The following is a 14,513-nucleotide window of genomic DNA, read 5'->3' as shown; positions in this document are numbered from 1 at the left end:
GGTAACACTGGTAACCATAATTATTTACTTTTTAAAAAAAATAAATCATGATAGATTTCAGGTGATGCAACACTGACTGAATTTGCCTTACTAAATACCTTCTCTGTTATTTTATTTTTTCTCCTCACCATCACCACCACCTTGCAGATCAGGAAATTCAAGAAGTTTCACAAATTTGCTTTTTCCTCTGTGAGCATTTTTATGCAAAAAGTATACACAACATTGACCAAATTCCTGTTAAGTACTACAGCTTCTTGCTTTTAAAATAAATATCTTCTACATCAACCTAAAATTCTGAAACATTATGCTTCCAGCAGACAGCATACAAGTCTGCGTGGCACAACCTCCAGCTTTAATTAGTGGATTTTTTGAGTTTGATTGATTCCAATCGGCCAGGAGTGGGCAATTAGATAGATTCCAATAGGCTAGGAGTGGAAGGCTGGCGGAGGGGACATTTACCTCCTCCAGGAGACCTTGGAGGGCGCCACCCTGTCCCCACAAAGAAATCATATTGTTTTACCCCTTAATGTTCTCACAGACCCTCTAGGAGACATGAGAGCATTCCCACCATGTTTCTGGTGGGTCATTTTAAGGCAAAGAAAATTTTACTCCTGGGAGGCTACATGTTCGACAGTGGAATACACTTCCTCAGAGTGTAGTGGAATCTCCTTCCTTGGAGGTCTTTAAGCAGAGGCTAGATGGCCATCTGTTACGGATGCTTTGATTTGGATTTCCTGCATGGCAGGGGGTTGGACTGGATGGCCCGTGCGGTCTCTTCCAACTCTACGATTCTATGATTCTATGTGTCCTGTGAGGTGCACCTTGCCCACTCCTGCAAAATTAAGAGATGTTTGGCTTATGATAAGTAGATCAAAAGATTCACTGTCACTTACATACTGTATTTGTACATTCCCCATTTTGTTCAATCTTACTGTGTTGTTCACTCAGAATAAGGTATCCAGCAATAGATTAGCACATTCTAATTTTAGAGATTTTGTGCTGTGTAATGCTACATGTCTCACTGAGAATAAATGGTGTTGGAATATCCTATATCTTGGATGTATGAAAGCTTTTGCATGTAATATGCTTAAAAAGAAGAATTGGTGGAAGATACAATCATTAGTAGACAATGAAAACATTGAAATAGTTCCAAGATTTTCCATACCTAGCTAGGCTCAGTCATTAATCAAACCAGAGTCTGCAGTCAAGAAGACAGAAGAAGATGAGGACTTAGAAGGAGGTTAATGCTATGAAAAAACTAGACAAGATCCTGAAGTGTAAGATATATCATTGAATTGTAAAAATTAGGATAGGCCATACCATAGTATTTCCAATTTCTATGTGTGGTTGTGAAAGCTGGACAGTGAAGAAAGCTGATAGGAGGAAAATCAACTCATTTATAATATCGGGCTGGAGCAGAGTTCTACAGATACCTTGAACAAATAAATGGGTATTGGAGCAAATCAAGCCTGAACTTTCCCTAGAAGCCAAGATGACTAAATGGAGACTGACATAACATGAGAAGACATGACACACTTGAAAAGACAATAAAAAGATGCAGACCACATTACTAATGGTAGCCTCAGTCAAGGAAGCCATGGCCTGAATCTGCTATACCTAAGCAGCTGATGGGGTCTCTCCTTCTTAAGGTCTCTCATTCTTAAGGTCACCAACAGTCGAATTTTACTTGATGGCAGTTAAACAATTTTTGCCGATGGCCCTGTTATCTATTTGAGTTACGTATGCTCTTTTACATGTTAGTGTTCAAACTAAAAATCACTGTTACCATTAGTTTGGCAGTTGCATTTCTAATCAAAGCTATGAAGAATATTGATTCTGTGTGGAGTTAGTATATGACATTTATAATGCCAGTCAGTGGCCTTAAAATTGGTTTCACATTTTTACTAGTGAAAATAACTACTTTTAGATGAAACTACAGTAGACCGTCTTTATCCGCTGGGGTTTGGATGCTGGGACTACCTGTGGGTACCACAATCTGTGGATGCTCATGTTTCAATAAATACAGTGGCAAAGTACAATGATGTCCCTAATATAAAATGGCAAAATCAAGGTTTGCTTTTTGAAATTTATATATTTTAAAATATTTTTAATTTGTGGGTGCTTGAATCTTGGATAAAAAAATCCGTGGATATGGAGGGCTGATTGTACTACTGAAATACATTTTGTGTAGTACACAGAGGTTTGTAATGTGGATATAAATACTGAAGGGCTCTTCAGACCAGTACTTTGGGCCAGCTTGGGGGGGGGGTCTGGGATTAGCGTCTCCACAACGCATGCCCCAGCTCCACCCCCAGGTCACCATGACGCCGCGAGCTGCTCCAGATGGTGCACAACATCATGATGCTCCTCCGGCTCTGCATCCAGACAACGCAGCCAAAGGAGCACTATATGCCGCTCCACTGCGGCTATGGCACCCTTTTTAGGGTGCAAAAAGGAGCTGCTTTCTGCAGTTTCATTTCGCACCCTGGAAAGGCCAGATCAGGGCCACGGCATGCAGTTGCTGTGGCCCCAATCTGGCTGAAAAAGGGGCGGCTGAAGGCTGTTCCTTTGGGGCGCTCTGAAGAGCCCCTGAGTCTGTGGGGAGGACTTTTCATTCATAGTTGGATCTTTTTTTTATTAGAAAAGCCCACAAAAACGAGGTGCTATATTGAAGGTTCACAGGAGATTGGAACAGATGTTATTTTGAAATGTAAATCCCAAGAAGGCACTCCTGTCATAAACTACTACTGGACAAGAACTTCTGGCACAGAACTTCCAGCCACCTCATCTCAAAGTATGTTGCACTTTTTTTGTCTTTGTCTTAGATAAGGGCATGAAGGATATGTACGCTACTACCTTCAAGAGCCTGTGTAGGACAGTGGTTTGAGTGTTGGACTATGACAGGGTTCAGTTCCTTGCTTGGCCATGGAAATGCCATGATAGGGTTGCCATATGTCAGAGACGACTTGAAGACAGCAACAACTTTCAAGTGCTAGAGAAACTGAAGTACTGTAAAAGTTTAACATGCAAAAATCAAGTTTTCTCTTGATTTACTAATGGCATAATAAGCCTTTTTTCAGGTATTTATCATATAGTCTCTATATAATTTGCCAAAGGTGTTTCCTAAGATCTGAGTCTTGTAAGTAATATAATCAGCATGTAAGAAGCTCTGGCTCAGAGATCAGGAAGAGGGATATGATCATAGGTCCTCCTTACCCATTCACCATTTAAGAGCAAGTCTTTCAATTTGAGTAGAAGCCATTGCCAGCAGGGCAAATGGAGGTGAAGTGGGGAGGGAAATTTAGCCATTGAAGCTGTGAACTGAGCTAATGTGAGTAAGGAAACTTTTTAAGACTGCAGGCCTATGCATATAGTGGGCCCTCCCCATACGCGGGGGATCCGTTCTGGACCCACCCCGCATATGGGGAAAACATGGATGCTTAAACCCCATTTGTTTTAATGTGGGAGTGTTTCTGTGTTAGGTGCAGTGTGCGTGCTACAGGCACATGTGCCAGTGTGTTCCCAGAGGCCTTATCTTCAGCGTAAGGTTAAATCGGCATATAGCACCTCTACATATAGCATGGGTGTGCTGTACTTACTCCTGCTGAACTTGTAGGACTTGAACTAGTAAGGCTTTCTTCTGGGTAAACCTGAATGGGGTTGCACTGCCTTTAATTCTAATCTGCTGTATGGAATATATTAAATTAATAAAACAGATAGCTCCAAAATGCATATTAGATTTTGTAAACATGCTATCATAATTGAAGACCTCCCACCCCTTTTATAAATACATAAGTGTCACCCATTTACTTAAAAATACAAAATCTATAAATGCCTATTTTGACCAGTGCTGTAGTTAGTATGAGGATCTGCAACAAACTCTTATAAAATGGACCATTTTAATATACCTTATATATAAAGACAAGTATATTATTGGAACTTAGGTGAAGGTAAAAATATCTGAAGTCATTTGACAAGAGCCACATTCACTAGCACTTTTTTACAGGTGTCTAGGGAAACTTCTGTTTAGTTTCAAAAGTTTTGGGAGCTATATAGCAGGGAAAGCAGGTCTTCAGCTTGCATATACTGTATGCTTCCTTTGCACAGATACATGTCTCCCTAAATTCAGTTTTGTCCCTTGTCTGTGTAGTGCAGTAAGTTACATTTATTTTTATTTAGGAATACAGGAAATATTTTTTACAACATAGAAATAATTTTCATCACTCAGCTGTTGTTGTTTGTTGTTGTTTTCTTATATCCTGCCTTTCTTCCAATATAGGGACTTATTATATTATTTGGTTTTATTTTTTACACATGTAAAGTTATAAGGAAAGAGTTTTCTCAGCAATTTCAAAATACATCCTCATCACCTTTGTAAAAAAAAAAAAATCACTAAGTCATAAATAGCATAGATCATAATGGTATCATCTTGTGATGATACATGTTTGTGTAGACAAGTCAGAGAATATCAGGACTCTGAATTAACCTGAGCCCATATTAACTAGATGAGGTAAGTGTGTTGAGGTGATAGTGTCTGACGCCTTGTGAAAAATCAGATAACGTTCTGTCAAGGAGAAACGTAAAGCAAACAGCAGTAGCAAACATGTATGCAATATACTGATTTAGAGAAGTGTAGCAGCACCACAGACCCTCTGATAACAATGGGGAAAAATTGACATATTTATACCTTCATACCGTTTGCTACTATTATATATATAAAAAGAAAACCTGATCTTTTTCCCTTTCTGCTCTTCCATCTTTTAAAATGTGTTCATCAGATTTGTTCTATATTAACTGTAAGTAATTGTTAAAAAAGAAGAAAGTTAAATCTACAGCAACACAAATATGTTGGACAATATTCTACATCAGCTACTTAGTTCAGTATACTTAACTAATACGTGACGCAGATGGGCCGAAAGGACTGCGCTAGGCCTGCACTGGCTCTGCACACTGGGACCACGGTGACCATATGTGCCTGGTCCTGATCCAGGCTGCCTCTACAGACCCGATCCAGGCTGCTGTTGGAAGTAGTGGATTCTATTCACTCCTTCTTGGCCCAGTTCTTTCCAGATGGCGCAGTGTCAGCATGGCTTCTGGCCGCGTTCAGGGTGTGTGTCATCTAAACGCCATGCCCCCAACAGGGCTCAAAGCTGGGACTTTTGGCCTGTCAGCTTTGGGACGAAATGACCTCTCCTGGCCCACCCATCCACCCCGTCCTCCAGTCACCAACAGAATGGACCTCCTTTTACCATGCAGCTGGTGCTCTGCAAAATAGGGGAGGGTAGTTATGGTTGTGGCATCTGCATCACAATAGTAAGTAAGTGGTCATCTGTATTCTAATAGAAGTTTGTATTTACAGACCCAGATACTGGTGTCCTTATGATGAAAAACGCTTCTCACATCCACTCTGGCACATACAAATGTGTGGCTTCAAACAGAGTTGGAACAGATGAATGTTCTATTACACTGAATGTCACCCCTCGTAAGTATGAATAGATATAATAGATATAGTCAAGTATTCACTCACTTTCTGTTAAATAACTAAATTAATTTCTCTTACCATTTATTACTTGTTTTCTTTGTTTTAGCTATGAACAGAGGTGGTACGATTGCCGGAGCTGTTATAGGATCTCTTCTAGCTATCTTGTTAGTGGCTTTTATAGTCTTTTGTTGCTTCAAGAAACAGAGAGAAAAGAAGTATGAAAAAGAGGTGCATCATGATATCAGGTGTGCCATTCTCACTTCCCAGATTAAAAACGGAGAGTTATTTTTAATTTGTATAAGCAATCAGTACAATAAGTTACATTTCAGTAGCATGCTTGAGACTTAGCTTGGAACCTCTAACATACTTATGCTATGGAAATTAGGATACTTTGAATTCTAATGGCAGGAATTGATGGAGGTCTTCGGAAAGGATACTTTCTTCTGCATAGTTCCTTCTGGAAAGTCTGAGACAGACAGGCCAGTGACAGTTTTTATGTCACCGATAGGGTGTTGTCACAGTCCGCCTTTAAAAAGCAGACAAGCAATTGAACAAGAACAATGCTAGACTAGCTTGCCTCCTGCTCTCAGAATTCCTTTTTGTTTTGTCATTCTTTCTTTGTCTCCCCTTGAAAGCTGTTCATCCCCACCTTACAGGACTGCAGTGCAAATCTCCTTTTAAGTAGAGCAGAGAGGAGACAAACTACTTCTCCCTTTTCAGTAGGATTCCTCATTTAATATGTGAGGACATCGCTGATTCTTATTGGTAGTAGGTTAGGTTTAGCGTAAACATGGTAATAATAGTAAAATCTAAATGTTTCTGATACATAGAGGATTTCTGAGCATATTTTTTTTTGGTGGGGGAGTGCTATTGAAATAATCGGTACTAATTCCTGTGCAGAAGACCAGTCACTCTCAATCAGCCAAAACCCCTATTTGAGCATGCTTTCCCCACAGCAATTTATCGGAAACCCACAAGCAGAACATATAAGTGGATGATGATGATGATGATGATGATGATAATGATGATGATGATGATAATGATAATGTGCAATGACGCCCTCCCACTTGTTCCCCCCAACAACTGATATATAGAGGCCTATCAGAACCACTGGAAGATGCTTATATCCCTCATGAGTTCTAGGATGTTTCTCATAAAGTCATAAAATCATAGAGTTGGAAGGGGCCTCATGGGTCATGGAGTCCAATCCCCTGCTCATTGCAGGATTTCCAGCTAAAGCATCACCAGCAGATAACTGTCCAGCCTCTTTTTTTAAGTGTTTTTTTTAAGGCTCCTTAGCAAACTCTTCTTTATGCTTGATTTTTTAGAGAGGATGTTCCTCCACCAAAGAGTCGTGCTTCAACAGCCCGTAGCTATATAGGAAGTAATCGATCGTCTTTGGGTTCAATGTCTCCGTCTAATATGGATGGATATGCCAAGACTCAGTACAACAAAGTACCGAGCGAAGACTTTGGACGTACTCTTCCTCAAAATCCAAATTACGAACCTCCAAAGGTAGCTGCACCTAATCTAAGTAGAATGGGAGCTATTCCTGTGATGATTCCAGCACAAAGCAAAGATGGTTCCATAGTATAGTGTGGCAATAATTTATACTTCTGCAGTTCAGTACAAGCATTGATGATTAACTTGTTTCATTTCTACATGTATACATAGAATTGATCTTGAGCATGAAGAAGTGTGTTTGGTCCACCAGCTTTGTATTAATTTTTGACTGTGTACCCCAAAAACTGAGCCTTTTGAAAAAAGAGTTGTCTTTTGTGACAAAACATAAAACACTTGCAATATTTAAATTCCATGGGTTGCTGAATAAACTGTAGAGTTGTTTCGGTTTTTTTTTAAGATATTGGGTGATACGAAAGTTAATTGTCCTTAAATGTTTCGAATGAATGAAGTATATTCAATACCTGTTACAAAAGTGGAAATGTTTTGTGTAAAAAGTCTGAAAACATGAAATTGAATTCTTGTGATCTGGTTTATTTTTCTCAACAATTTTAAATTTTTAAACAAATTGTCAAATATAGTTAAGCATGCTGATTAGACACAGTTGAATTTGAGCTTAATTGCTTAACCATGTCCTACCAGTGTTTTCCCTCTTGCAGGATAACAGTAAGTTAATATCACCATGCAAACAATCTACTTGTGCTTGTTCAAGAGCACAAATATTTTTGTCTTGATACAGAATGGTGTGAGTGTGTGTGTGCGTGCTTGCACAAAATAAAGAATATAGACATGTTAATTACCCATCTGACCAAAAGAAGGGAAATGGAGACAGAGAAAGGTAACTTAAAAACATTCCGAAATCAATCCAGCATCAATCCTGACTAGATCAGACTCATTGAAATTAACGTGGTTGTAGGTAGCAGATCTCATTCACTTCATTGTGTCAGCCTGAAGTATGATCAATGTTAGATTTTGCGTCTGCATTTTGTAAGATCGATCACTTTGAAACTACTGTTTTTCAAATAGCTTGACTTGACTACATTTAGCATATATGTGTACAAAAAGTCTGGTTTTGATATATAAAATAATAGCACTACTGTGTGTTGGAAACATTCAATATTTTTATTTAGTGGTACCATTTCTGTTTGATCTGAGAAATGGCAGCAGGGGTGAAGTAAACCCATTGTCCCTCTGCTGCTTTGGTGTATCAGTATGCTCAGTGGTTCTTTCCAAAGCTTTCTGATGACATTTTTTAACAATAATTAATTCTTCCTGTCTGTATTCTTACATGATTTTTTTTATAAAATAGAGGGGATGTCTGGAACATTATAAAGTGAATTTCAACTCAATTTCAGATTAGCATTTAATCTGTCCATTTTGTAAACTAACAGATTGCTAGGAAGTTGTTTACAGTTAATTTGTAGGAATCTCTCCTCCCCCCCTTACATATTTCCACAAAAGTAGTATATCAGCACTAGTTAATTAAACTTCCATTGCAATTTTACTGTATAAAATTTGCTCCCATATTAGTAAAGTACAATTCCTGTGTTACCCATTCCTCTGGTTTGAAGAAATTTGGGTTATCCGCATGTATATAAGTATGAAAACACTGGCTGTAAATACATTTGATTTTCTTAACTTGCCTAATCTGGTATTTTCACATATTAGAATAGGTAGTGACTAATTTCAAATCAGGTCAGTTATGCAGAGTGTATAAGCCTATATTGCTAAGTTTAGATAATTAACTCAATTTTAAATGTGTAAATAGCCTTCACATATTGAGATGTTCTAGGTAGTCTGATGCCGTTGGATCAACCTTTTTTTTATCTGTGCCTTTTCAATAAACTTTACACTTGATTGTACATTACGTTTCAACTATGAAATATCTTGGTGCCTGACTGTACTTTTCTTAATGGTGCTACAAGATGAAGTTAATAGTTTCGGCACAACACTGTGACTTAATTCCTTATTACTTGATGTTTAATTTTTCCTGTCAATGTTTTGGATGTTGTTTAAGTGACTGCATAATGTCCTGTATTTCAAAATGGCTCCTTTCTGTTTGTTGCTAATTCTTTCATGAGTCTTGATAACTCTTCTGTATAAAATGTATTCATCTCCTCCTATGACTCCCAGTACCAGAAGGATGAATGAATTAGTCTAACTTTGCATGGTGGCTGACTACTTTTGAGAGGAAAAGATTAGTAGATAGATAGAAAAGACATGTAGTGTGAAAGGCACACTTCCTCAAACATTTAACATAGTAGATCCACTGTATCTCTGTTTATTTATTTTTTTACATACATACTAGTGCTTGGAACCACTGTTGACATTACACAGAATTGGATGATTCCATTTTGTACTTCAGACTGCAGGTTGAGGTATTATATTTCTCTATATTTACTGACACAAAATAATCCCTAACTGTTAAACTAGACATCTGGGAGAGCTCAACTTACTAGAGACAGGAATATTTCATGTGAGAATATACTTGCATTCTGAAGTGGTACAATCCAAAATCTACCACATTGCATAAAGAGCAGAATGACTCTTGCTGAACAACTTTTCAAGTGCTATGTGTTGTGTGCTTCGTGACGATGAAGTGTATATATGTGACATTTTCCCATTGCTCTCTACATCTAGTATAAATGGATAATATACACAGTTGTGTACAAGTACAGCAGTCAGAAAAATGTCTGAATATTTAAAGCTTGTCACTTCACGTAAAAATACATAAATAGATAGAATGAAGGATAACACAACGTGCCTTCAGAATACAGCTCATGGGCTTTGGAACTTTGACAATGTCTACTTATTTATAAAACTGTATAGTGTTTGTAGTAATAGAGACTGACATAAGAGATCTGTGTGTATTAAATAAACTCACTTGGGACAGGCTCTGCTTCAAGCAATTAACTTCTAGACCCAATTGAATGACTAAATACCAGTCTGAAGGACAACTCAGTAAGATCCCAAAATATCACTTTTGGAAAAGTGTCAGATTTTCTTCAGGCTGTGTGTTGCCCTCACCTGCTGCTACTTCTTTGGCACACCAGGAAGTTGAAAAATGCACTATTTTACGTTAGAGAATTGAAAGAGGATGTGACCTTCAATAGCACTCTTCTGACACTGCTGAACACTCTTCTCCTCAGCCAACTTGCTGGTAGTAGTAGGATATTCATTATTATACCACTTGTCATCTGGACCCCTTTCCATGGTTCCAGGTCAGCGTTAGGGTGATTCATGGAGAGGTTGTTCAACAGTTCCTCAAGCAGTTGCTAGAAAAGGGACAGCTGCTTTCCTCAATGTTAAAGTGCTGTGCTATTTTGTTAAAGTTGATTCTCTTTTTAAAGTAAGCACTGAATGAATGAAGTTATTCGTTTATTTAAAAGTGTTAAAACATCAAATTGCAAGCTGTAGCTAAAAAACATACATCATACTTACTGGAGAGAAAAGGCCTCGTGTAGCACTAATACATGTGGCGAAATTATCTTCTTAAGGGAGCAAGTGAAAATAGATCATCTCCATCTGCGAAGCGTATGGGTATCAGTTTCATGTTTTGTAAATTTTAATATTACAGACCTTTTATCTGAAATATAAATGCAATTGTAATATCTTTATGACTAACAAACAACAGAATTTAGTGTGAGCAATATTTAAATGTGTAGATATGGAATAGTAGGTAATGGAGCATCATTGTTAAATTTGATTTCATTGATAATGATTTTAAAAGGGATTCTTTTTCAATATTGTAAATATCTTACAAAAACGGTTTATTAAAGTTAAAAAAACCAGCTGAATTTTAAAATCATCTTTCCCTGGTGTGGAGGTACATTTATATTGTAGCTGTTACAAACATATTTCTTTTCTTAGCATTTGGAACACTTCTTGCCAAGACTGTTGCATTTCTTAGAGCAGGAATGAAAGCCCTCAGATCACTGGGAGGTTCCTACTTTGCATTCATTATTAGAATGTCTTAGGTCCTGACTGTGATCTAATACAGGACATTCATGAGGCACTATCATAGGGCTTAGATTTGGCATTGAATGCAGTTTTCAGATTTTTGAAATACAGATACTGACATTTGTAGTGCAAGTCTAAATGTTTGTAGTTTCGTAACTTATGTACTACTCAAAATAAAGGTATAAGCAAAACCAGCTATTTTGATCTTACTGGTGTAGTGTGTCGCTTTGTGTTTTTTCTTCTGTCTTCTCTTGTCACCTAAATTACTTCAACAAAATGATTTGTTGTCACGAATCTGAATTATTCTCCATTTTCTGCTTGTCTCTTTATAAATCTAAATAAATCAAAGAAGATAAAACAGATACCTCAGACAGTTCTCAAAATAATGGGAGTATAAGGAACACATTGACCACATATAGGTGGGTTACAGACTGCCATAAAGTACGCACTCCGCGCGTACTAGGGTTAGGAAGGGCCATATTAGGGTTAGGAAGGGTCTTACCTTCCTCACGGCCCTTCTCTGTAGTACGCGCGGAGTGCATTGTAAATGGCAGCGCCCATCCACATGGGTGCTGCCATTTTGACGTCTTGGACGCATAGCGTCCAGACGTGTCGCGGTGGAAGTGACGCCGCGAGGGCGCGCTTCGCCCCTCACGGCGCCACTTCCGTGTTTTGAAAGGGAGCACCATTTTGGCGCTCCTTTTTCACTGTGCCAGGAAGCCTCACGGTCTGGCCGCTGGGGCTTCCCTCCGCAGCAAATGGCGGCGGCGGGAAAACGGCCGCTTGAGGGCAGTCTGTAACCCGCCATAGTGTACTAAAGATAGGGAGTTGTCATGATTATTGATATTTAATTAACAAATCGTATATAATTTATTTGTATAGAATACCTCTGTATCTTTGCAGAGCTATTATAACAAACATTAGAAGGTATTGCAGATTGCCTTCAGCTGCTTTCCCATGTCTTTTATAATTTTAAAGAACTGAATGCAAGTATACTTAGTTGCTGTCTTGCATACAAGGAGTGTGGATCCTGAGAATAATTAGGCCAAAACAGGCCATTTGGAAAGTAATGCAGAACCTGAGGCAAGGTTAGATGGTTAAAAGGAAAATCTTGGCATTCTTTAAACTACCCCCAAATGGTGAAGAGTTATTGGAGCAAAACATCAAATACAAGAAATTGTGCTTTCTGCTCCATGTGTTGTCAGGAGATATAAGGAAACATGTTTTCACAGAGGTCACCTGGGTACTCTGATTTTACTAACAATTTATGAGTAATTGTAGTCAACATCAGGTATATGGATTGGGAAGTCCAAACCTCCTCTTTATCTGCCAGCACTACATAGGAAGAACACTGATTCGTATTGTGGTATTAAATCTAGTTTCACTCTAGCAAAGTACTATAGTGCATGTTTGGCTTGTAACATCAATCAAATGTAACTCAGATCAATATAAACAATTAATATACACAAATAATATAAATATGATGGAAGACTCAAGATTAGGAGCCAAATGAGAGAGAAGAGCGTTCTACTGTTTGTGGATTGCAAAACTTGGGATCAGGCATTACTTTTCACTCTAGGAATGGAACTGAAATTTGGGAGCAATCAGTGTCCCACTACTAATCCTGTTAGAATGACACACTCTTTGTGTTGCCACAGGGAGAGAGATCAGTATGTGGAAACTTGTGTTTAGGGCTGGGATGAGGAAATTTTCCTGCTAATATATCTATATCTACTTTCTTCTTCCTTTGTAGAAGCTTTACATATCCTCTCTATGCAGGGAAGATTGTATACATTCTTGGAATTTAGGGAAGTAACTTCACTATAGAAGGATTGATTCAATCAAGGAAGCTAGAGCTTGCAAAACCTGAGTAGGTTAGTTGATGGCCAAGGATTCTGGAGATCTCTCATTCAAGGCAACTTGTTGGCGGTTAGCAACAAACAACAACAATGCCTTTCCAGTATCTAAAGCTGGTATAGGCAATCTGTTAGACTATAACCCTTATCAGCTCAAAGTAGAATAGTCAGAGGTGAAATATAATGAAAGTTGTTGTTGAACAATATCTGCAGTACTTGTCTGCTCAGTTCTGTAATCTAAAGCAAATTTAAAGTTCATGACTTGTGATGATTTTAGAAAAACCAGAAAGGCTTAACTGTCACAGGCTAGTAATATTTTTAAAGTAAAAAGCTGTAGGAACTATTGTGACAATATTATTCCATCATCACCATCAATCATAAATTATTTCTATCCTGGTAGAATTCAAATATATAGCCATGTTAGTCTGTAGAATCAATATGAAGAGAGATCTTGTAGCACCTTTGAGAGTAACTCAGTCTCAAAGGTACTACAAGATCTCTCAACATATTATTTCTGTCCTGTTCTAATCAAAATACCTGGTGATATGTTCATGTTTGTCAAAGCTCTGACAGAGTTTAGGGGTATTCTGTTTCTGTTTTATCTTCCATCAATGGCTTTTATGCAGTCACTATATTAGATTATATGGGTGCTAGGTAGATATAACCAAAAACTATTCAAGACTTCATGAGTGAAAAAACTATTCTTGAGATATAAGTGGGGTGACACCTGGGCACAACTGGTAATTTCTAGAACCTTGTTGAACGCTTGTGGTGTAGCAACCAGCCCTCATTGTGTTAACTTCTTTTTCTATAATCATCAATCTTTTCCTCCAGTTACAAAATAATAGGTGGGTGGGTGGGGGAATACCATAGGCAGGGTGTGAAGAATGTAATGTTTTGTGAATAAGAACCAACCTTGTTATGAATGGAAGGATACTTTTGGTGTCTAAAGTGAGTCTCTGCAGAGAGCAGAAGAAAAGGAACTCAGTTTTGTAGGATCAAGACTTGTGTGGTCCTTCTGTTTGTTTTTGGTTGTGGGTCTAAGGGAGTGGGGCTTCTGTTGAGTCACTGATTTTCTTGGGGTGGAGCTAGGAGCAATTAGCTCCATACAGTCAGCCCTTCTTATACACGGATTTTTTATACACGGATTCCAGCATACACGGTTTGAAAATGTTCCAAAAAAGTATAAATTTACCTTGATTTTCCATTTTTTATAAGGGACACCATTTTGCTATGCCATTACATTTAATGGGACTTGAGCATACACGGATTTTGTTATACACGGGGGATCTTGGAACCAAACCCCAGCGTATAACAAGGGTCCACTGTATAAACATTGGTGAGAGTTATTACAGTCTGAAACGGGATGAAGACAGAAAGATCTCTCTGCTACAATGTTTGTCTTCTTGCTAGAAAATCTCACTGATTACACTTGCAGCAAGTGCAAACTGGTGGCTGTCTTGAAAGATAAGGTCAGTGCACTGCTGCTATGTGTTGAGACTCTTAACACATCAAAGAACACAAGGACTTTGCAGCTTAAACACAGAAGAGATCCTACAGAACCAACAGGGAAAACTGCCAATGAAAATGAAGAGGACTGGAGCACTGTGGGAGCAATGCAGTGGACAGTCATGCTCAGTAGCAGACCATGCACAAAGGATTCAGAAGCCCTCCAACTATGCAATAATTTTTTCATTTTCCTGGAGATAATAGTGGTGAAGAGGCACAAATGAGATCAGCAGCAAGAGATACTG

At 38.4% G+C, this 14,513-nt stretch overlaps 1 protein-coding gene across 3 annotated transcripts in view; it reads left to right on the top strand.

The window, feature by feature from the left end:
- Nucleotides 1-14,513, top strand: part of CXADR (CXADR cell adhesion molecule) — a 62,166-nt gene that overhangs the window by 33,802 nt on the left and 13,851 nt on the right. For 2 of the 3 annotated variants that reach the window (XM_089512165.1, XM_089512167.1), the window contains exons 4-7: nucleotides 2,642-2,794; nucleotides 5,360-5,482; nucleotides 5,589-5,727; nucleotides 6,811-11,092. In XM_089512165.1, the coding sequence (XP_089368291.1) occupies nucleotides 2,642-2,794; nucleotides 5,360-5,482; nucleotides 5,589-5,727; nucleotides 6,811-7,078 (683 nt within the window). In that variant the 3' untranslated portion in view covers nucleotides 7,079-11,092. Of the gene's footprint in view, nucleotides 1-2,641; nucleotides 2,795-5,359; nucleotides 5,483-5,588; nucleotides 5,728-6,810; nucleotides 11,093-14,513 lie in introns of those variants that run through there. The other variant, XM_089512166.1, reaches the window with a different exon arrangement.

This window comes from Sceloporus occidentalis, unplaced genomic scaffold (assembly GCF_023333645.1).
Source record: "Sceloporus occidentalis isolate IW3139 unplaced genomic scaffold, rSceOcc1.0.p SCAF_2, whole genome shotgun sequence".
Classification (NCBI taxonomy): domain Eukaryota; kingdom Metazoa; phylum Chordata; class Lepidosauria; order Squamata; family Phrynosomatidae; genus Sceloporus; species Sceloporus occidentalis.
The sequence above is the reverse complement of the archived record's forward strand: the minus strand, read 5'-3'. Positions and strand labels throughout refer to the sequence as shown.